Source organism: Nannobrachium achirus, assembly GCF_963921795.1.
Source record: "Nannobrachium achirus genome assembly, chromosome: 20".
Lineage (NCBI taxonomy): Eukaryota > Metazoa > Chordata > Actinopteri > Myctophiformes > Myctophidae > Nannobrachium > Nannobrachium achirus.
The window spans coordinates 42,264,315-42,286,939 of NC_137827.1; the positions used below are offsets into that span (position 1 = coordinate 42,264,315).

General features: G+C 42.9%; 2 protein-coding genes across 2 annotated transcripts in view; one reads left to right on the forward strand and one right to left on the reverse strand.

The window, feature by feature from the left end:
* trappc12 (trafficking protein particle complex subunit 12) overlaps positions 1-6,100 on the forward strand; it is a 52,276-nt gene extending 46,176 nt beyond the window's left edge. The window contains exons 9-12 of the mRNA XM_080751073.1: positions 3,263-3,361; positions 4,398-4,492; positions 4,961-5,048; positions 5,761-6,100. Of these exons, the coding sequence (XP_080607199.1) occupies positions 3,263-3,361; positions 4,398-4,492; positions 4,961-5,048; positions 5,761-6,003 (525 nt within the window). The 3' untranslated portion in view covers positions 6,004-6,100. The remainder of the gene's footprint in view (positions 1-3,262; positions 3,362-4,397; positions 4,493-4,960; positions 5,049-5,760) is intronic.
* Positions 6,101-7,574: 1,474 nt separating this feature from the next.
* On the reverse strand, positions 7,575-13,389 carry adi1 (acireductone dioxygenase 1). Its single transcript, XM_080751260.1, has 4 exons — positions 13,203-13,389; positions 12,858-12,977; positions 9,930-10,109; positions 7,575-9,076 (listed from the first exon to the last, which is right to left on the reverse strand). The coding sequence occupies exons 1-4, from the start codon at positions 13,323-13,325 to the stop codon at positions 8,966-8,968; spliced, it is 534 nt and encodes a 177-aa protein (XP_080607386.1). The 5' UTR covers positions 13,326-13,389; the 3' UTR covers positions 7,575-8,965.
* Positions 13,390-22,625: the final 9,236 nt, after the last annotated feature.

Here is a 22,625-nt window from a genome sequence, read left to right on the forward strand (position 1 = left end):
ATATTTTGAAATTAGAAAAATATTTTTCCAGTACTGGAAAGGTTTTGGAATTGATCAAGGGTCCCGGAAGGTCCTGGAAAAAATAGCTATGCATTGTCTTTGGTTATTGATTTTGTTAATACCTCTGAAATGACAAATTAAACATTGGCCAAATTGTCAAATATTAGAGGCAGAAATTGTGAAAATAGCAGATCTACATGCTCACGTTGCGAGGCGTTGTGAGCATGTAGATCAGCTATTTTCACAATAAAACCGTGTTATACAAAATTCCTCAACTCTTAGTGCTTGTAGGGTGCCGGGGTCCCCAGTTCAAATATGATTTCGGGGGTCACGGCCTGAAAAGGTTGAGAACCACTGGCGTACACTACCTGTCTTTGGGTACTGCGCATAGGAGTAAGTGACTCGTTATTGAGCTGAATTATTGTTGTATAGTCCTGGACATTGGGTTAAATATTCTGGAAAAGTTTTGGAAATAAATTGGTAAAAATGTGTGGGAACCCTGATTGTCACATTCGCCCAAACACGCACACACCCTGCAACGGCAGAACACTGTTACATATTTCATTATAATGTCACACAAGCGTTACACATACTGTACACACACCAAACGGTAAAAGGCAACCAATGCACGGCACCGATGTCGGGGAACAGTTCAAGGTTCAGTGCCCTCTCTTGCTCAAAGACATTTCGGACAGGAGAGGATCCAGGGATCGAACCGGTAACATTCTAGTGGCTCCCCATACGGCTCGGGAGGCTCTACCTCCCGAGCGCACTGTGGGCCCCCTCGGTGTGTGTGTGTGTGTGTGTGTGTGTGTGTGTGTGCGTGCGTGTGTGTGTGTGTGTGTGTGTGTGTGTGTGTGTGTGTGTGTGTGTGTGTGTGTGTGTGTGTGTGTGTGTGTGTGTGTGTGTGTGTGTGTGTGTGTGTGTGTGTGTGTGTGTGTGTGTGTGTGCGTGCACAGATACAGTACAGTACTGTATCTAAATGTCAGTCTCTGTCGTGTGAGGCCAGCTGAGTCTCTGTAGGAACGTTCTTTGTTTGTTTCTCGGTGTGTGTGTGTGTGCGTGTGTGTGCGATGTGTTTGCGCATGCGTGCACACACAGAGCCCACACTACTCCGGATGTAGTTGTTGATGCGTGTGCGTGCGTGCGTGCGTGCGTGTGTGTGTGTGAGACATTCCCTGATGCTAGGCTAGCGGAGGATTCCCAGTGAAATCTCCCCAGACTGACCACTAATTGGATTCTTGGTCAGTGAGAGAGAGAGAGAGAGAGAGAGAGAGAGGGAAATGAATGGGGTGTGGATTGGGGCCCACACACTGTAGGCAGTCCCACAGTGCCATCTACTGGTAACAGTCTGGACTTTCATGCCCCCATACACAAACAATGACACACATGCATGCACAGTTGAACACACACACACACACACACACACACACACACACACACACACACACACGTGTGTTTGTATTACCATACTTGTGAGGCCCTAATCTTAAATGTCTTAATCCCAACACGAAACAACACAAGTGTCTTTTCCTGATAGTGAATCTAACTGATAGTGAATCTAACCCTCCAAAATAATCATTTTAACTGGGACACCCCTACAATGCAATGACAAGCACTAAGAGTTGAGTCATTACATTTTGTATGACACGGTTCTATTGTGAAAATAGACGATCTGGCGTTGTGAGCATGTAGATCGGCTATTTTCAACGATATACTCGAAGGGGACATGTCAACATGTTGCCCTCACAAGTATAGCAATCCACACACAGGCGCACGCACGTACGCACACAGGGAGAGTGGGCTCTCTCGCTGTGCACACAAGCACAGGCTCGCATGCCCTAACTTCCCTGACCTCTGTCCGTGCTCGGCTCAGCAGTGCAGTCACCATGTGAGCAATGTGTAGCGGAGCAGAGGGGAGGGGAGGGGAGGGGGGACGGGACACGGAGCACATCGACCCAATCATACTCCATAGCTTTGATTAATGTACTCTCTCTCTCTCTCTCTCCCTCCCCATCTTCTTTCTCCCCACTTATTTACCTCTCTCGTCCTCTATATCTCTCTATAACCCCCCCCCCCCCCCCCCCCCCCCGTTTATTTCTCTTAGGCGTTATTTTCCCCCAACCCCACCCCGCCATCGCCCTCGCACCATTTATCTTTGTACGCCGTACTGTGTGCTTAACCCGTCTTACACCTCTTACTGTACTCTATATAATGTCTCTCTCTCACTGTCTCGCTAAATCAAAATGTTGTTGTCAAAATTTACACTGTAAAAAAATGAATTACCAGGAGCAGGGGTCGGTGCAGCGCGGTCAAAGATTTGCAGATCTGCAAGCTCATGACCCGTCGTGATGCAACGTGTTGTGAGCTTGCAGATCAGCTCGGCAAGGCTTGACTATAATGACATGAAAGTGACTGAAGTTGTGCTTGTGTGCACAGTGAGAGAGTCAACTGTGGCTGGCGGGCGGGCGGGCTGGAAAGTCTGCACTGCCGTAGCTGAATGGCTAGCCTTAGAGAACCCCGCCTGGGAAACTGAAGGTCCCAGGTTCGATTCCAGGCCTTAGCAGAAGGCATTTCACCCCCACTGCTCCTGGTACTTAGGATGGGTTCAATGCAGATACAGTTTAGTCTATTGAATAAAATAAAATAAAATGTAGTTCTAGTCACAGTTTAGTCATCTGAAAAGTTTTAGTGTAGTTTAAATTGAGTCAGTTAACTTTATAGCTGCCGTTGACATGTCAGCTCGACAATGAAAGCGTTAATACCATGACGCCGTTGACGGGTCAGCTCTCGTCACTCTTACTGTAAATACAGTAACACTGTTATGACTTACTGTACGTCTTGGCTGTCCATTCGGCATCGGCGATGTCCGCGATTTGTTTACAACGCACGCTGGGCGTGCACGCTCGAAGTGAAGCTCCTCCATTAGAAATCCATTGATCTTCCCATAAAGAGACTTAATCTAAGAGCTCAATCTGCTATCGCATGGGGGCCGCCATGACACCCTCTCGTCTACACACTGTCACGTGATTAGATGGGCTAAAGGGTTGAAGAAAAAAAAGTGAAAATAAATCGCCGCAAATTCCCGCCCGGCCCTTCAAAATAAGAGTGGCGGCCTATGGAGGAAGCGGCGCGGCAGCAAGGAAAATTCATCCCTTCAAAGTAAGGGGCAGCAAAAGTGTTAACAGTTGTTTTTGTTAAAATGAACACAGATGATTATTATGAAGTGGTTTACCCATATCTTAATGTCTCTCTGTCTCAGGACTATGTGCTGGCAGTAGAAACATATCACTCCATCATCCAGTACGAGCCCCAGCAGAGAGTGCAGCTGCTCAGCGGCATCGGACGAATCTTCCTCCAGGTAACGACCGCAGTAACGTCTTCACGGCACCAACTGTCAACCATGCACCGTTCCTAAGACTTATTCCAACACAGGCTGTGCCCTCGCCAAGGCCAACCCCCCCCCCCCCCACACACACACACATGGTATAGACAATGGACCCATTAACAGTCCATTTAACCCATTAAGACCTGAGGCAAATTCTACAAAATGGCTTCTAAATCCTAACAGTTTTCTGAAAAAAAACGTATGTTCAGTGGAGCTCAAAACCTTTTCCATCCGCCCGATGCCCTAGCGGTCCAGGTGCAAGCCACGTAGGCTCTGATGCGTGACAGCGTGTCGTGGGTTTGAGTCCCGTTCCCCACGACCTTTCCCAAAAACAAATCTTTAAAAATGAAAAAAAAAAAACTTTTTCCAAAATTGCATGTATTTGGCCACAGACGGACACCGATCATATTAGCATACTCATTACCATACAGATTACCAAACAGTTTTATTCATTATTCATGGTTGTTGTGGATTGCAGCTCTAACTCAGAGCGTACAGTGGTACAGGTTCATCTAAATCACAGTTGGCATGTGGGTAGACAGTGGTTGGCAGGATATAATGTTAGCAGCCCCGGTGGGTGGGCAGACATCACCATCTTAATGGTCTGTCACTACTGGCCATTGAGGTCACATTGCAGCCTATTAGCTAATGAGGTATATAAATACACACGCACACACGCACACACACACACACACACACACACACACGTACAGTACCTCTTTCAGTTGGAAACCTGTGTGTGTGTCTTAGCTTAACACATTAAACCAAACTGTATGCACGTTCTATGCTGCTAGGTATTGTTTCCCGTTTGTGTTTTTCTTTTTTATTCTTCTCTTTTTTTGTGTGTTTATGGGTGTTTGTATATGGTGTGCTAGTGCACTGTCCTTGTTTTATGTTTTATGTCTGAGAGTGAACCAAGACAAATTCCTTTCAACCATGTTGACATGACATTAAAGTTATTGAATCTTGAATCGTGTGTGTGTCTCTCTCTCTCTCTCTCCATGGCCAGATTGGAGACATCAAAACGGCAGAGAGGTACTTTCAAGATGTGGAGAAAGCCTGTCAGGCGCAGCCCAGCCACACCACATTCGTGCTGATGAACAGGTAACGTGTGTGTGCGTGTGCATGCGTGCGCGCGACCCTGAACCTTTCGTGCCGCCGCCTTCAGAAAACAATCGTGGCAGGATTATTTTGGGCCCCGCGCGTTAGCCAGCGATTCCATCGGGGGCTTTAGCTGGTTGGCTGTGTGCCCTCACTCCGTATGAGTTGGCACGGGAGGTCACACCTCTACGCCGCTGGCACCGCAGGGCGGCGAGCGCCAAGCCAGCCGAGGTGACGGAGGCACTGCCACTCGCCGCGGGTGTGTTGATGTTCAATTCATACCGGCAAGCTCCATGATTTCATCACTGGCATTTTATTTATATTGTCGGGCAGAAAACCCTTATTGTTGTGTCTTTTCGTAAATAAATGCCCTTCTTGATTATACTACGCTGAAAAGTACGCGCTTTAGGACTTATGAGGTTTCCACCCGACAGACTTTCTATATGATGCGTGTTGTGTGTTGTGTTGCAGGGCTTTTGTCTATCTCAGTCAGAACAACTACGCTGAAGCCCACTCGTCCTTCACAGAGGTCCTGAAAATCGACCCGAAAAACCCAGTGGTGAGAGGGTGCACACAACCACATTATTTTCCTGTTTGGTTTTACAGATTCGATTTTTAGATACCTTATGTGCCAGTGTAAAAGTGGGTGGGCTTGCCAAAATCAGTAGCGTTCATCCTCTAGGGCAGTGGTTCTCAATCTGTGGGTCGGGACCCCCAGGGGGGTCCCCAAATTATTTTGGGGGGTCCTCGGATGATTAACTTGATGTGCAACATAGTTTTTCCCACTCAACAGTAAGCAAACCGACATAAAGTTTAAGTGGATAGACAGAGGGTATATGCATGTTTCTAAAGTGACAATTTAAGGACTTTTTAATACCTCTAAAATGACAAATTAAACATTGGCCAAATTGTCAAATATTAGAGGAAGAAATTGTGAAAATAGCCAATCTACATGCTCACAACGCCCTTGCGAGGCGTTGTGAGCATGTAGATCTGCTACTTTCACAATAGAACTGCTATTTTCACAATAGAACCGTGTTATACAAAATGTAATACCTCAACTCTTAGTGCTTGTCAGGGGTGGGGGGTCGCCAGTTCAAATGTGATAATTTTGGGGGTCGCGGCCTGAAAAGGTTGAGAATCACTGCTCTAGTGCAGTGGTTCCCAAACATGGGGTCGGGACTTATTTGGGTTTGTACTCTCTCTCTGTCTGTCTGTCTGTCTGTCTCCTCCCAACATCCTCTCTGTCTGTCTGTCTGTCTGGTCTCCAGGCCAACAACAACGCGGCTGTGTGCCTGCTCTACCTGGGCCGGTTGAAGGAGTCCCTGGGCCAGCTGGAGGGCCTGGTGCAGCAGGACCCCACGCTCTACCTCCACGAGAGCGTGCTCTTCAACCTGACCACCATGTACGAGCTGGAGTCGTCTCGCAGCACCCAGAAGAAGCAGGCGCTCCTGGAGGCCGTGGCCTGCCGAGAGGGCGACAGCTTCAACGCACAGTGCCTCAAACTGGTCTAGGAGGCCCTGAAGGAGAGCGTCTGACCGGGCGAAGCCCCGTTTGTACGGCGTCGTGCGCTGAAAATAGACGATCTACAGGCTCACGGTGCTTCGCATTGCAACAGGGTTGTGAGCTTGTAGATCAGCTATTTTCTTAGGCCGTTTGGGTGGGGGGGCAGCACGTCCTCACTGACAACACTACTGCGCTTTCATCGGCCGCGGCGCAGGGAATCGAGCCCTAAAAAAAAGAGATATCTGGCACATATCAGGCCAGTCTGCGGTGCCAGAAAGGGAACTGCTTTAGTTTTAGGCTTGGTTTACCAAAACGTATGAAAGATTCATTTTGCCCTTTAGTAAATGTATGACTGAAGGCAACTTTCGGTCTGATATGATTTAGGAACCAAGCCCAGGACCATTAACTCTCTTCAGGTCGGCCTTGCAGTGGACACTGCGAGGGCAATGACACAAGAAAAGACACGCCCCAATCTGCTCAGAATGTTAAAGCGCAATGGTGGCTTATGCGATGCCCGGGATAGTTACGTTAGGAAGACTCCCGATGGTAAAAGGAGTGTACAGAGAAGAAGAAAATCCTGTGTGTTTAGGACATTGTTGTTTTTATTATGCGGTTAAAGCTAGATTCATTGCTGTTTGTATCTGAGAAATAATAATTACACCACTACAAATCACAAAAAAACAATTATCTACGAGTAGTGGTGACACAGGGCACACTACAAACATTCTTTTTGTGGCTGTCGGCAGAAACCTTGTATCTCCATATTTTGGGAAATGAATGCCCTACTCAATAATACAAGTGTCGCACGAAAGTAGTGAAGATAGCCGATATGACAAGCTCACAGCGCCGTTGTCAGCTCTGCTACCAGTAAGACTCCCTAATCGGGAGATAAGCGTCTGCTATTATCACTACTTTAATGTTGGACTTAATGGTACACAGTTTCCACCTGACAGCGACCGTTTGCATTTGAAGTGGCTTGGGTGTCAACACTGCGACTGCACGACTGTTATACTGCAGCCAACCGTGTGGGCATTATCCGCATTAGCCAATGCGTTGTTGAAATGTTGTGAAACCTAACATTCCCTCTTATATTAAGACTACATGAAGCCCTGTTGTATCACTCCTTTCTTTCTCTGAGCTGTTATCGTTCCAGCATTACTGTAATGATATAAATAAGGGTGGAACACTTGTTTTCAGCTCAAGTTACATATTTAGGTCTGCGATTACCTCATGAAGAGAAAGGGAGAGAAGAAATCGGTTTGTTGTTTCAGGCCAAGCCTGAGAGTGCACTGTGTCCTATCCACTAAACACAATGGAATGTAAGTTATCCAAACCTGTACATATCATAGTAGGGAAGTTGTTGTAAAAAGAAACCTATATATATATATTTGTCGGGCAATGTGTTTTATTGATTTATCTTTATCTTATGTATCACTGTTTACATGTTCTCATTGATCAGAATTCATTTAATCTCATTGTGTGATTTTCTGGATATGAAAAAAAAAAGATTGTTTTATCCTCCAAGAATCTACTTTTATGGCAAGAAATTCTGATGATAATAAAAAGACGGACTCAAAGTCGTAGAAACTATTTTATTTCCATCTGAAGTCTACGAGAGATGCTGTATCTATCAACACTTTACATTATGTCAATGTACAGTAACAACTCTGAAATGTCTTGAAGTACAGTATGAAGTATAATAGTGTAATTTCCAGGTTAAAGTCATTTTAAAGTCATTTTAAAGTCATGGTGCCTAAATAGAAATAAAATCAAGGCACAGTAGGTTCTCTACAAGGCTGTGTAATGCCTTACTCTAAAAGAAAAGCCCTTAGTGTATTCTGATAATGATTTTGTTCACTGCAATGTGCGTGAAACTTATATCCATTATATTGTATACCAACAATATGAACAACTTTACCTAAAATCACATGATGTATTGCCAACCTAAATACAAGTCACATTGGAATATATTACATTACTTGTGGAGCTGCAACTATCAATTATCGTGACAAATATTCGAATGATTACTTTATCAAATAATCAATACATTTTGGTAGATAATATAATCAACTAAATTAGTCAGTGTGTTGATTATCTGATTAATCACTTAAAGTGTCACGCATAAAAAAATTAAATCTAGTTGTAAACTTGTAGGTTAATCTTAAAACTATTTTTATTAAAATAAATCTAAAATGTCTTGTATATCGACCCCTACTTGTCTCATTGAATTCAGTCCAACAGGACTCCATGCACAGCAGCCAACCATATTGGAAATTAATTGGTGTTACAATGATACTAATTAAGTCTCTTGTTCCATTCTGACCGAATGGAGTCGGTGCTGATATTGTACATGTTGGCTCACTGGAAACACAGCTAGACCAGTGGGCCTCAAGGGGGTTTCAAATGGCCCGTTACTGGTGTGTGTAACTCTTTCTACACTCTGAGTTACGGGGTCCTTGAAATGAAGACGTTTTAGAACCATTGTGCTACACTAAAATCAACAGAGCCTTAATTAGTATGATTGGTAAGACCTGTGAAGGAAGAGGCCTACTTTCTTTCCACTTCTGCTGCTGTGCAGAGAGACTATACTGTTCACACTGCTCACATTTCATGTATTTAAGCTTGTGCAGCATCAACTCTGTAAATATAAGGCAATACATTCTCACTCAAGTTACCTTTACATGAATACTGATCTTTGCATAGATTTTTACTCGGCATCCTTTTTATGCACACAGACTTCCCTCCCCTCTGCCAATGTTGGCACCCATGCCTAAGATTGCCTAGCCCCTGCTTTACTATTTTGCCCCATGTTCTTCTTTGAGTGCAATGCAACAAGTAAGATTCCCAGTATGTGAACATACTGCTACCAGGCCAAACTATAACTATGAACTACTATGTTTTATGCCATTCTATGCAGTTATTTTCCAGGCACTTCCATGAAGACATCTTTTCTTCACTTCTCTTCTTCGGTCACTGTAGTGAAGCAACATACTTCTGACGCATCTCAAAGTCGTCGGCCGGTCGGTTGTAAGCCTTCCACACGGGCTCCCCCACAAACAGTCTCATGGCTTTAGTGTAGTTCTGCGGAAAGATGGCAAAAGTCAAATCATTTTGAATGTAGCTCGTTAAGCCGGATTTATACTTAGCTGTGCAATGTCACATGCTTGTAGATCTGTTTGTTTTGGTGCAGTCATCAGCGTGTAACGAAGTACAAATCACACTTCAAACGGCATAATGTTTTCATTATCTCCTTTTGGCAAGGTGCATGCCTCAAAAGAAGGGAAAGGTTCTGACATTTGTCCATCTTAAATAAAAACCACCCATTTAAAATCATCTAATCTGAAGCTAATAGACTTGATCAGGGACATGCTGGGCCCCTGATTCAGCCCGGGGAAAAGAGTTGTAGAGGCCCTCATTGCGCGCTATAGAGAGAGATCTCTCTCTATAGCGCTGCTGCTACTAAAAGATTTGACATTTCAGATCATGACAAGTGACAAGCCAGTGGGCCAATTACAGAAGTTATATTTCGTCATCGTCGGGAGGACAAAAACCATTTTAAAAATGATTTAAACTAGTGAAAACAGCCGATCTACAAGCACACAGACGAGGCGTTGTGTGCTTGTAGATCTGCTGTTTTCACGACTTTTGTGCAATGGCCTTGTATGATGAAGCAGTGCTTTGCTTTGCGAAAGAATATATATAAATTTGAAACTTGGAGATACAAGGTTTCTGCCCGACAGTGACGATTTACTTGGTTGGCCGCCCAGCCCCCAAAATGGAACTAAGGGCGACATTTTATTTAAATTTTTTTCCTAATGGCTGGCCTGGACCGGCCGGGAATGGACCGGCCGTTCGGGGGTTGTCCCGCTTTTCCCAATGGCCAGCACGTCCCTGGACTTGATATACAGTAATCACACCAAAAACAGAGACTCACAGTGTCAGTGAGGGTGAAGCGGTGGTAGATCCCCGCCGGCAGGGTGATGAGGTCTCCTTTCGACATGGAGATCCTGATCCAGCGCTCCTCCTTGTCCCTGACGTCAAAGTAGGCGTGGCCGTCCAGGATGTAGCGGATCTCGTCGTCCAGGTGGAGGTGCTCCTCAAAGAACATCTTCAGCTAGCGGTGGAAAGACCAGACAAAGATAAATATACGAGAATAAATAGCCAGTGAGTCGATGGCGTCAGCGAGCCAGTGAAGCGTTTTTTAGGGAAACAAAATGTTCTCGGCAATAAATAGAATGTGCGGTAGAGACGGTAATAATGGTAGAGAAACCGTTATTAGAGCACAAAGGGTTCCCAGTTCAAATCCGGGCTCCCCCTGAGTTAATTTCGAAGAGTCCTTGAGCAAGACTCTGAACCCCTAACTGCTCCCGGTGAGTAGGTTGGTGCCTTGCATGGTTTCCTCCGCCACCGGTGTATGAATGTGTGTGTGAATGGGTGAATGTAATGCACAATCTATGTAAAGCGCTTTGGATAAAAGCGCTATATAAATGCACCATTTACCATTTATATTTATGAAATAACACCGAATGGTGGTGTCTCCGCTGTGGTGACAAGACAATGGAGCGTCTCGAATTGAAACGTCACTTTTTTTTCTTCTTCTTTTTTTCTGACTGTCAGCTTGATCATCGTTTCCCCTGGTCATGTTGACAGGTGCATTACGATTGGTGTGGGGTAATTAATCACACCTTTCAATTGAGTGCCCCATACATACATTTGTGCTTCTCAAAGGAAGTTTTCATATGTTCAGTGTAGCAATCATTTCGGGCACGTCGCTGACAATGTTGTCTGTGTCCGGTTTGTGGATAAGTGGAGTTGAAACTACTTCTTGACACAGCTAAAGATGAAAACTGGATCACGGACAAGGAATATGACTTTCTGCAACCCAAAAGCCCTAGATTGGCATCCTTCTATATGCTACCCAAAATCCACAAGGATTTGGTTAACCCACCTGGCAGACCCATTATTAGTGGCAATGAAACCCTATCTGAACCAGCTTCGAAATTCATTGATTATTTTATCAAGCCTTTTGTTACCAACTTACCTGCTTTTCTTTGAAAAGACATATTTGCAGAGCATAAATATGCTATACGGACTGGCAATCCCAACTACCCTATGGCAGAACACTACAAAACGGCTGGACACACAAATCCAAATAATTTAAAAGTAATGGTGATCGAAGCAATTCCAAAGTCTATAAGGGGTGGGGACAGATTAAAACAGCTTCTTCAAAGAGAAACATTCTGGATAATCACATTAAAAGCTACAACTTAACCTGGCATCAACGAGGAGATTGACTTCTCTCCGTTTCTCTAACTGACTGGCCACTCTGCCTTTATATTGAAATTTTAATTGATATTGTGACCCTACACAGATTAGGAATATCATATGTTGTGATGCCTTAGCTTTCAATTATTGTATTTGTTCCATGTGGCCTCTCAATCCAACCTGATGTATTTTATTATTTTTTTCATTTTCTTTTTTCTTTTTTTGTATTGACTTTTAATGTTTTGTGGTAAGCACTTTGTCTGTAGTAGGTGGGTATGTACTGTATTCGATAATAATCACTAAGTGGTGAGGTCTTGTTGTCTATTGATTGTGGGCGCTATTTAATGACGTCTGTCTGTCTCTGTCATTTTTAGCGGACCCTGATGAAGGCCCTACGAGGCTGAAACGCGTTGGCCGTTTTTAATCCTGCTGCCATGATTTAATAACATAGTTTTCTACCTGCAAGTAACAGAGTTGCCTTGGATCTTGTCTAAGTTCCCCACCTCGTCATCTTTTGGAATGGAACTAGATTTTTTGTCCTCTTAGGAATTCATTATTGGGTGAGTACACACAGCATGACTATAAAGGCAGCAGAGTCAGTCTGCTAACGGGGATAGGACCAATGCATGGCTGTGTATTTGGAATACATCTCTGTCTTGTCAACATGTAGACACCAGTGTCTCTTTCTTGTCATGTAGACACTGTTTTTTTGTTTTGTTGAGATTCTCTCATAAGACCACATCTTTAAACCAATACAGTAACTTTGATTGGTACAGGGCTGAGCATAGATAACATTGTAAATCCCATTATTTATTTATTTCACTGCAGATAGTCTACTCTACATATTATATTACATCCTTAAATTCAATTAATTCTTTGAATGGACTAAAGGCTTGTTTGATGGCCTTCCTGCCCTGGCATTTGGCATTTAAAGGCCAAGTGTGTCTTCAAAGAATGGACAACACCAAAAGCCAAGTGGCCTTGCCCCTAAAATTACGAAATTCCAGGCCTGCTGTGTAGTGTATTCAAGCTAAAATTTGTCGGGGGCTTTTAAGCCGTGACATCATTTTGTAGGCAGAGGAGAATCTGCCCCCAGAGCATTTTCTGTCCCTCGCTATTTTCAACAGATCCGTGACAAAAATAACGACTAAAGTATAATTCTAACACTTTCCTTTCAACAACAAAGAGAAGAAAAATGTGTAAATAGTAAAAATAGTAAAAAGATTCACGGAAACTGGGGGCAGAAATTCTCCTCTGCCTACAAAATGATGTCATACCTAACAGCCCCTTAGTGTGCAGCTTTCTGAAAACATTGATTTTTGCTCCTCAACTGCAGCGTTAATTTTGACAGCAAATTCTGATTTAGTCTTTTGAATAACACACCATTTAGTTTTAGTCCCATTTTAGTCATCTGAAATTGCTCGTCTTCCCAGTCGACTAAATACCAAAATCGTAGTCGAATTAGTCAACAAAATGAACAGTGCTCTACAGCAGTTTCACTTGTTTCCCAGCAGGTGGAGCTCCTGGAATGAGGAGGCAGAAGCTCCACTACAAGTTGTTTAAAGATAACCTTTACTTATCTACATACGGTAGTTACCTTTTCCTCGTAGTTAGGTAAGGTGTCTTTATGAACGCTGATGATATCCATATAGGAGTAGCCTTGGTCTTTGCGGAGTTTCTCCAACTCTGGGTCTGTGTCATAGATATCTGCATTCAGCTGGAGGGGGACACACCACAGCAGCTTTGATCAAAAGAAAAAATAGCTACAAAAAAAAAGAAAAACGTTAATTAAACAGTATCTGCATTCTGCAGTCACTCACAAAAAAGTCATCTTGGGGTTCTATACGCTCACATGATCACATCATGTACTCACTGGCTGCAGAGATTAGGCAGGACTTGTCAACTTTCTGAAGCTAATAAGCTAACGCTGCTAAGGCTGTACCTTCCAATGTGAAACGCCGAGCTGTTTCAGTTGGTCCAGAGACACCGGCTGGTTTGGACTGAGTCTGTGTGGAGCTCTCTGATCTTCATCAGAACTGTCCATGTACCAGGCCTCTATGGTCATGATGATGCACGTTAAACTGATCAACCATTCACACGCAGAGCTAACGGTGTGCTAAGAACTTTCATGTGACACTCACTGACTGACACTTCCGTCAACAACATGGTCATGTGACTTTGGGACGCTGTGGTTTGATTGATTGATTGAAGACTTTATTAGAAGTTTGCATAGGAAAAGGTACAGTTTCATGACGGTACAGTTCACTGGTACAAGGTCTACTAAAAGGAGATCCATGAAAAGACTATTTCCACTGGAAACCATTGAAGTATCTCATAGGCCTATAACATTGAATGACAGACAAATAGAACACAGTACTATGCAGTAGATATGTAAAGAAAAACAAACAAGAAAACAGTAAGTCTAAACAAACAGTATATACAAAGAAGGGGCAGGGGAGGGTAGGGTTGGGGTCGATCCATACCGTTATAAGGAGCCTAACTAAGTTCGGTTCGGCACTAGGCGAACCCAAATATGGTTCGCATCCCCCGGTTCGGGGGGGCGTCAACCGACTGAATTCGGCTCTACGGTGCTGACGAAATGTTGTGACCTCCCGACTTAATTTCGGTACTCAGCGGTGTCTTCTCATTCATTCAGCCCGGCTTCACGTTCACATTCTCGGCTGTGAATCTCCGTTTGGGAGGGAGACACGCCGACTTCCAAATGCTTGTGTGGCCGTGTATTGGGCTTCGCAGAGCGGACACAAGTCAGCTGGCTCTCGCTGGAGACGAAGAGTGGTGGACTGGGAGGCGCGCGCGACACACGCGCGCACACACACACACACACACACACACACACACAGCTTGTATCGCTAACGCGTCGCTGACCGTTTTAAAGACAAAAGAAGAGATTAAAGTCACAACTTTGCCTAATTGCTATAGTGTTCCGTGTTGATAGGTTTTCCACGACGAGTTGTGACTGTGTGATGACATGCATGCAGCAAGGGAGGCGGCACGTCTATAATGTGAGCTTGTAGATTAAATGTTTTTGACAGAGCTCGATCGAGCGTTTGTGAGTGTGAGAGAGAGAGAGAGAGAGAAGAGACCCCGGTGGTGCTGCTGCCTGCTGGTGCTGCTACTCACTGGACCTCCAGTCCAGTCATTCAGCGTGCAGCGCGAGGGCAAGTCAAAATATATCCGCCCTGCAATGCTCATTCATCGGCCACAAACGTTGTCATGAAGGACCTCCAATATTTACAAGCGACTTCGGCACTAGCCGTTAAGAAAGTATGGATGAACTCCCCCCGAACCTAAATAATTTCGGGTCGGGGAGCACTCCCGAACCGAAATTAGTTAGGCTCCTTATAACGGTATGAAACGACCCTTGGGCTAGGTTAGTTTTTTACCAGTTGCGAACGACTGCTGCCTGTAAGTGATTTTTCAGGGCAATTTTAAAGGATGCTAGTGATCCACACTCCTTTATGACCTTCGGTAAGGCTTTCCACATTTTGGTGGTATAGCAGAAAAAAGAGTTTGACCCTTTGTTGGTTTTGACTCTGGGTTGAAAGTGATCTGTGGCGCTGCCTCTGGTGTTGTAATTATGGACATCCTTAATGTTTATAAAGTATTTTGACAGGTACTTGGGTATCATAGTGGTGTAGTGTATCTTGTACACCAGGCCCATTGCAAGTTGCTGTACTCTGTCATCTACTCTGAGCCACCCCACTCTTAACTGGTGAGTAGCGGTGAGGTGAGTCTGATAGGGAAGGTGAAGTAGGACCCTAATTAGTTTATTTTGGGCTGTTTGGAGTTTAGTTTTCAGGGCTTGTGGGGCGTCACGATACCATACGTGGACTCCGTAGTCAAAGAGGGGCTGGATTATTGATTGCACCAGCTATGGTCTTCAGTGTGTTGAAATTGACCATTGGGGCGATCCTCTGTAGGAAACGAGTTCGTTGGTTGATTTTATTTATTACTTTAGAAGTCATCTTTTCACTGGAAAGATTAGCTTCAAGGATACATCCTAAGTAAGAGATTTCGTTTTTTCGTGTTATGACCTTGTCACCCACTTTGATTGTGAAGTTATCGACTTTTTTGAGGTTATGATTTGATCCAAAGAGGATGGACTCAGTTTTTCCCAGGTGAATTGATAATTTGTTGTCATTAAGCCATGTGCAGATCTTACTTAGTTCAAAGTGTCTTTTCAACCTGCAAGTGGTCCTTGCCCGAGACTAGGAGAGCCGAGTCATCCGCGAACAGGAACAGGTTGCAGTCACAAGCAGATGCCATGTCGTTCACGTATATTAGGAACAACAGAGGTCCCAGTATGTTACCTTGAGGAACACCACAGCTTACTGGGAGGGGGGGGGACAGGGTACCATTAATCTCCACCACCTGTTCCCTCCCCACCAGGTAAGATTGCATCCAACTCACTGCTGCGTTGTCAAGACCGATGGCTTTTAGTTTCTCAATCAGAATAGAATGATTTACGGTGTCAAATGCCTTCTGGAGGTCCATCATGACCATGCCGCTATATTTGCCGTCATCCGCTTCGCGTTTGATTTGGTCAGTCAAATAGAGAAGGCATGTGTCAGTGGAATGAGATTTTCTGAATCCAGATTGGAACTCGTAAATCAGATTATTCTCATCGAGATATCTTGCTATCTGTTCGTAGACTATTTTCTCCATGACTTTGGATATGGAGCTAAGAATGGAAACGGGACGGTAGTTTCCAGGGTCTAGTTTGCTACCTTTTTTATGCAGGGGGGTTACTTTTGCTAGTTTGAAGTCCTGTGGGACATGACCCTGTTCGATGGAAAGGTTAATTATGTGGGTAATGATCGGTGCAATGGTGGCGGCTGAATCTCTGAGAAATCTAGCTGGAATTTTATCAAGGCCAGTGGCCTTGTGTTGAGGTAGGGCGCTCAGTTTTTTAAACACTTCATCAGTTGTCACTGTGGCAAGTTTAAAGCTGTCTTTTCTGACGCCCAGTTTATTGTAGAATTTCTTAACAAATTTTACACCATACCGCCCAGATGGGGCGACCAGTCTTTCGACCAATGAACGGGCCATGGTGGTAAAGGTTTTGTTAAGATGGGTAGCCACTTCACATTTGTCAGAAATGAGAGCGGCGTCCGTTTTGATGTTTATGCTGTGGCATATGGTTTTAGGTTTTAAACCTAATTGGTTGTTAAGCAACTTCCATAGGTCTCGTGGTTTGTTTTTGTATTCGTCGATTTTGTCGTCGATGTAGTTTTTTTGGGCGGATCTAACTAGGGCGTTCGTCTGGTTGTGGTTTCTACGTTTCTTACACTGAGCAGTAAGATGCTTGATTTGGATATTGAGGTCAGGGTTGAATTTTTTTCTAAGCTTTTTGCAGCACTTTCGTTTTTCATCGTACTTTTTGTCTCTGAGTTTAGCTGATTCTGCAATATCTGAGTTATACCATGGCTCTTGGCGGGCTTTAACCCTGGTGGTTTGCAAGGGGGCCACGTTGTCTAGGGCTTCCCACACACCTGCAGGCACAAAGTCTAGTCTAGTGCGTGTGGGGGGAGCGGGGGGCAGAGACAGCACAATGCATTGCGGATGGAAGTCTAGTGGTTTGAAGTCTAGTGCGAGTCCTGTGGTTGCACAGAGCACCATCCAACAAGCACACAACACGCACTAGACTTCAAACCACTAGACTTCCATCCGCAATGCATTGTGCTGTCTCTGCCCCACGCCTCCCCCACACAACTCTCACTCAACTTGTGCGTTCCAGTCTGAGTGCAGCCTAGAGCATCGGTCAATTTGGTTTTAAAACCACACCATGCTCCTTCGACATCTGTACACTGCAGTTCTGGGGAAAAATCTGTATTCGCTAGTGTGTGAGGCTTCTGGTCATGTACCTTCATGTGATGAGCACACTTCTTTTTTTTTTAATAAAGACTTTCAACCTGACCATATTTTAAGCATTTATTTTGGGACGTTATAATAACGTCCCAAAATAAAGGCTCTCAAGAGTTATGATTTATGGCCTCAAAATTGTACTTGTGTATATTTGTCTGTCAAAGGACACCAAAGTAAAACAAGCCATTGTGCTTTTTTGGGTTTAAATCCTATTAGTAGACCTTGTATCTGAACTGTCCTGTACTGTGCTTTTCCTATGCGAATGAATTCAATCAATCAAACTTTGACAAAAGTACAGTACTTGAGTAAATGTATAGTTACTTTACACCACTGGTACCCAAGAACTAATAAGATGTCATCCTTCAGAGAAACAAAGCCTGGGTCATTGTCATCAAATCCAAATGTCCACCACTCTCTCCTCCATCTGTTCACTGTCCTCAGTGTCCGTCCTCTGTCCTTTGTTCTCCATCTTCTGTTTTCCTCTGTCTCACTTTCTTTGTCAAGTCTGACATGACATAAATACTTTTGTAAGTTGTAACTATCTTGTATATTCCTCTCCTGTCTTGGTTAGCTATATATCAAAATGTCACTTGGCATGCTAGCTAGTTAAATATAAATATAGTGAGTTATCAAATGCGTCTGTGACTGGTTGTACATTGCTTTTGCAATAAGGAAGAACAAGCTGGCCTGCAGTAGACCCACAAACACTTTCAGTACATACTGTAGATAGACACATACAGTCTGACTGGCCCAAGATTATCACAGTATCACACCGTGTTGATCTCACCGGGCCCTGCTGTGAACACTGCACAGAATTTCTCATATTGGGTAGTATATAGGGTAAAGTGCTTTATTTATGAAGTAGATACAAAAGTGTATACCCACAAATATGCAGTAAATACTACAAGTAAGACGCCTCAGTGCGACAAGCGACCTTGCCTTAAAGGCCATCTGGCCAGTGCATATCGGACCAGTTACCCATATATGGAGACCCCTGCGTGATGGTCAACAATGTTATGTCAAAACATGCCCATATATGGGCATTACCAAATATGGACATTCCCAGATATGTTGTTAATATTCATATCTATATCTACTGTATATCTCGTCATGTTTTTGGCAAATTCTATCATTTATTGGGGTTAACTTGTGGCGCTGTTTAAGGTGTTCATTTGTATCTGTATCTGTAGCCTGAATATACTTGTGTTTGATGCCTGGCCCTCATTGAAAGTTGTGGATTGAGCAGGACCAAGCATGCGTGCAGAGAGTGATCTGAAAGCTGACACAATAACCACTTCCAGTCTGTTTAGACCAGGGGTGCCCAAAAGGTAGATCGTGATCTACCAGACCACAAAGGCTGTGCAGGTAGACCATATAACATGCCCCTAATATAAAGGGAAATAATGATAAACAAAATTCACAAAACCCCTTGTTTTGGCATCTATCACTTTGAATTAAGGTGACTTGACTTGCCTGTCAGCTCCCTTCACTGCTTCTAAAGTAGGCAAACCCCACAATGAAATGCTTTGGTTTCAAGTCAGTAGCATTACAAAGAACCCAAAAACCTATTACAGTATTTTCTGGACTATAAGGCGCACCTGACTATAAGGCGCACTGTCAATGAATGGTCTATTTTCAAACTGTTTTCATATATAAGGCGCACCTGACTATAAGGCGCACATAATAGACGCTACCGTTGCGTTATGCATCCAACAGATGGAGCTGTGCTAAAGGGAATGTCAATGTCAATGAATGATCCATATATAAGGCGCACTGGACTATAAGGCGCACTGAAGTTTTTTGAGAAAATTAAAGGCTTTTAAGTGCGCCTTATAGTCCGGAAAATACGGTACTTCCATTTCCCATTTCAAGTGCGTTTGTATCACTTCCATGTTCCATGTCCGGTGCGTTTGTATCACTTCCATTTCCCATTTCAAGTGCGTTTGTATCACTTCCATGTTCCATGTCCGGTGCGTTTGTATCACTTCCATTTCCCATTTCAAGTGAGTTTGTATCACTTCCATTTTCCATGTCAGGTGCGTTTGTCTTATATGTAACGCCAGTGCCGGTACTATTCCAAAGCCCCCCCGGGTACATTTTTTGGGGTGGGTAGATCATGTTGAGCTGGTCATTTTAAAAGTAGCTCTCCAGTCAAAAAAGTGTGGACACCCCTGGTTTAGACATACTCTCTTCCATCTCAGGTTCTGGTAGAAGAAATCTTGCCTCCTCTTCGTCTACATGGTCTTCCTCTTCGGCCTCTGTTGAGCAAGTTCCTCTGTTCTCCTTCGTTCACTACAGGCCGGTTGGTTTCCGCCTAGAGTGCGGAAACCACTTGAAGAAGCGGCGTCGCTTTGATTTGGTTCCCTCCGTTTGTTTCCCCAATCCCTATTAAAATGCTCAAGTAGCCTAGTGTAGTGCCAGTCGCTAAAAGTTGGACTAAAAGATGCAGATACCAAACGAATTTTTCAAAAGCAAAACTACTCCGCATCAAGGAGTTTATTAGGTAGGCCCTAAAAGTGTGTCCTTGAGCGCAGGGGAATATTTTGGGTTAAAACTGAATCCGGTTTGATCTTTCCAGCAAATTGTAGTCCTTTGAGTACTACAACATCACGTTTTGTGGTTTCCGCTCCAGACCAGTTACAAACCCGAAAAGTGAAGTGATCCCAGACTACTGTTCTCCATTCACTAATAAAATTAACCTAACATAAAGTCTGAACTGAAACCCCCAGGACTTGATCAGCAATTAAACAGTTAGTTTATATTTGGGTCTTAAATCACACATCCCAAGATACCGGTCAAATAGGCATCCATCATTTAGTGTGTTCAGACTTCAACCTAAGCATAGTCAGGCAAACTAAACCGGACAACATCACTTCAGAAATTTAGATGTCACTGTTTTAGTCATCTTTATCTTGATGGACGGGAAACGGGTTCTCCTCTTGACTTCCTTTTTGGTCCGAGAAGCTGTTTGGTTTTGAGGAAATTACAAACTTCCATTTTGCACCACCTTCTGGCAAAAAACACTTCAGGGCAATTCAGACCACATGCTCAGCACAGCGATGCTGTATTAATGCTTGTAAAGAGAGGCCACAGAACCAACTGGAAGCGCCGTGCTACTGAGTGTGTGCTGAGGAGAGAACACCCATCGAAAACAAGTATGTTTTATTTTTATCTTTATTAAAAAATGTCACTATGCAGAGAAACTTACGTATAGAACAGCAGTGTTTCAGAACACCAGGCAGAATGTCAGCATGTGCTTTCCACCTTAAAGCAATAATTTATTTAAATATTAACGGTTCCTGATACTGATTCCCAGAATTGTATTTAACTTAAATTGTGATTTTCTTTTAATTAGGTCTATTCGTTTAGCATGTTTGCCTGTTTGGTTGTGATTAAGTTGAGTCTTAAAGGAGTAGTCCACTACCAAAATGACTTTTTTTTTCTCCTATCGATTGATTACTATCGATTACTCATCCCACGAGACTTGGGTTCAATAATATTTGTTTTAGTTTTTCTCGCATTCTGAAGCGAATAATTTGAGGAGACTCTTTGTATAGGCCCATTGATTCCGAATGGAAACGCATTTGTGTCTCCATCCGGAATCAATGGGCGTACATTTATTAGAATCAAATTATTGGCTTAGGAATGCTACAAAAACTAAAATATATTATTGTACTCAAGTCAACATGCAGTGTTCATTTTGTCGACTAAGACTAAAAGATTTTGATATTTTGTCGATAAGACTAGACTAGGCTAAAACTATTTCAGAAGACTAAGACCATTATGTGTGTTATTCAAAAGACTAAGACTAAATCTAAGTCTAAGACTAATGGCTGTAGAAATTAACACTGGTATGTAACTGTGCAAGCAAATTAAAGCCAAATACATCTTTAATCTTTACATTAGAGAATGGCACTTACTGTATCTGTGCTTTTCAAAGGTTTTGCACAAATACATCTTTGATCTTTACATTAGAGAATGGCACTTACTGTATCTGTTCTTTTCAAAGGTTTTGCACAGAGAGTAGCAGACAGTGTCAGATGTGATTGATACTGTTACAATATTATTTGCAGAGCAGAGATTTTGTACCTAGCAGTGGCACTGTGGCATACACTAGGCATGTGTTTTGTTTATTCTTTTTTTTTGAGAACTCACTGTTTTTTCTTTCTTTTTTTTTTTTGACCGAGTAACAGACAGTAGAAGACAATGACTTGTTCAAAGTTATGTGGTTATATTTAGCCTAAAGACGAAGACTAAAAGACTAAGACTAATCCCAAAAGCCTAAAATATTTTGATATTTAGTTGACCTAGACTAGACTAAAATTTCAGAAACAAAGACAGGACTACGAGTCTGGTGTGTTATTCAAAAGACAACTAAATCAAAATTAGCTGAAAAAATGTACACTGTCTCAATGTTGGTGAGTATTGTAATCAATAGAACAAAAGTCATTTTGGGGGTGAACTACTTCTTTAACACAGCATCCTGCTGTGAGTGAGCAGTGAGGGGAGCAGTGCATGAACACACTCAGATATGATTAGATAATATGAAACCTACACCACAGGAAGTGGTTGCATGCATCTGTGTTCTAAAACATACTCACTGCTTTAGCTTGAAATGTCCATGACTGTATCACGTTACAAACTGTAAACTGTTGTGCAACTGTAAACTGTAAACTGTTACAATAATGGACGTTTATTCCATTCTTATTTAATGACTGCTGGATCATTGATGCTAAGCAAATCTTTCCCTTTGTTACTTACGCGATTACTCTGAATAACATTGATTTTCTCTAAATGATAATAAAAATCAAACCTCGGTTCGAAGTGGAGCTGTGAATTTGAGCAGTTCCAGATCTATGTTTTTGATTCTATGTGTTTTAGATCTATGAATTCTATGTGTTCTAGATCTATAAATTATGTGTTCTAGTTCTATATTTTTTAGATTGATTCTATGTGTTCTAGATCTATATTTTTACATTCTATGTCTTCTAGATCTGTGTGTGTGATGGGAGTAGACAAATACTTGCTTTATGCAAATGTAGCATATTTACTATTATTTGAAATAATAACAAATACTGTCCATAATAGGCCTAACAAACATATAACTTGAGAAAATATCTGCTTCTATAGGACAGATTAATAGTGAAAGGACCACCACTCATCGAGGTGCTGCATGCCTGAAGAAGGTCTATGACTAAAAGCTTGCAATTTATTTAACTGAAAATGAAGAACATGATTTTGCACACTTTTGAGTGTGCGGAGGCTCCCTTAAATCTTTCATTAGGACAGATTTAAAATAAACATTTATACTTGGCATTCAATCAATAAACCCCAGCATCCCTATTCTAAGGGGATATTCACCAAAAGTAGCAGATTTACAAGCTCACTACAAGATATTGATACATTCTAAATATTATTTTGAGGCACCCTGGACTATGAGAAAGTGATTGAGAAACCCAGCTGTTATTATGATGTAGAG

What these genes read in the sequence shown, in the direction of transcription:
- adi1 (XM_080751260.1), bottom strand. Translation starts at nt 13,325, where the DNA reads ATGACCATAGAGGCCTGGTACATGGACAGTTCTGATGAAGATCAGAGA. An exon ending in TCGGCGTTTCACATTGGAAG is followed by an intron (nt 12,978 to 13,202) that starts GTACAGCCTTAG and finishes GTCCCCCTCCAG; the next exon opens with CTGAATGCAGATATCTATGA. An exon ending in GCTTCACCCTCACTGACACT is followed by an intron (nt 9,077 to 9,929) that starts GTGAGTCTCTGT and finishes ATCTTTCCGCAG; the next exon opens with AACTACACTAAAGCCATGAG.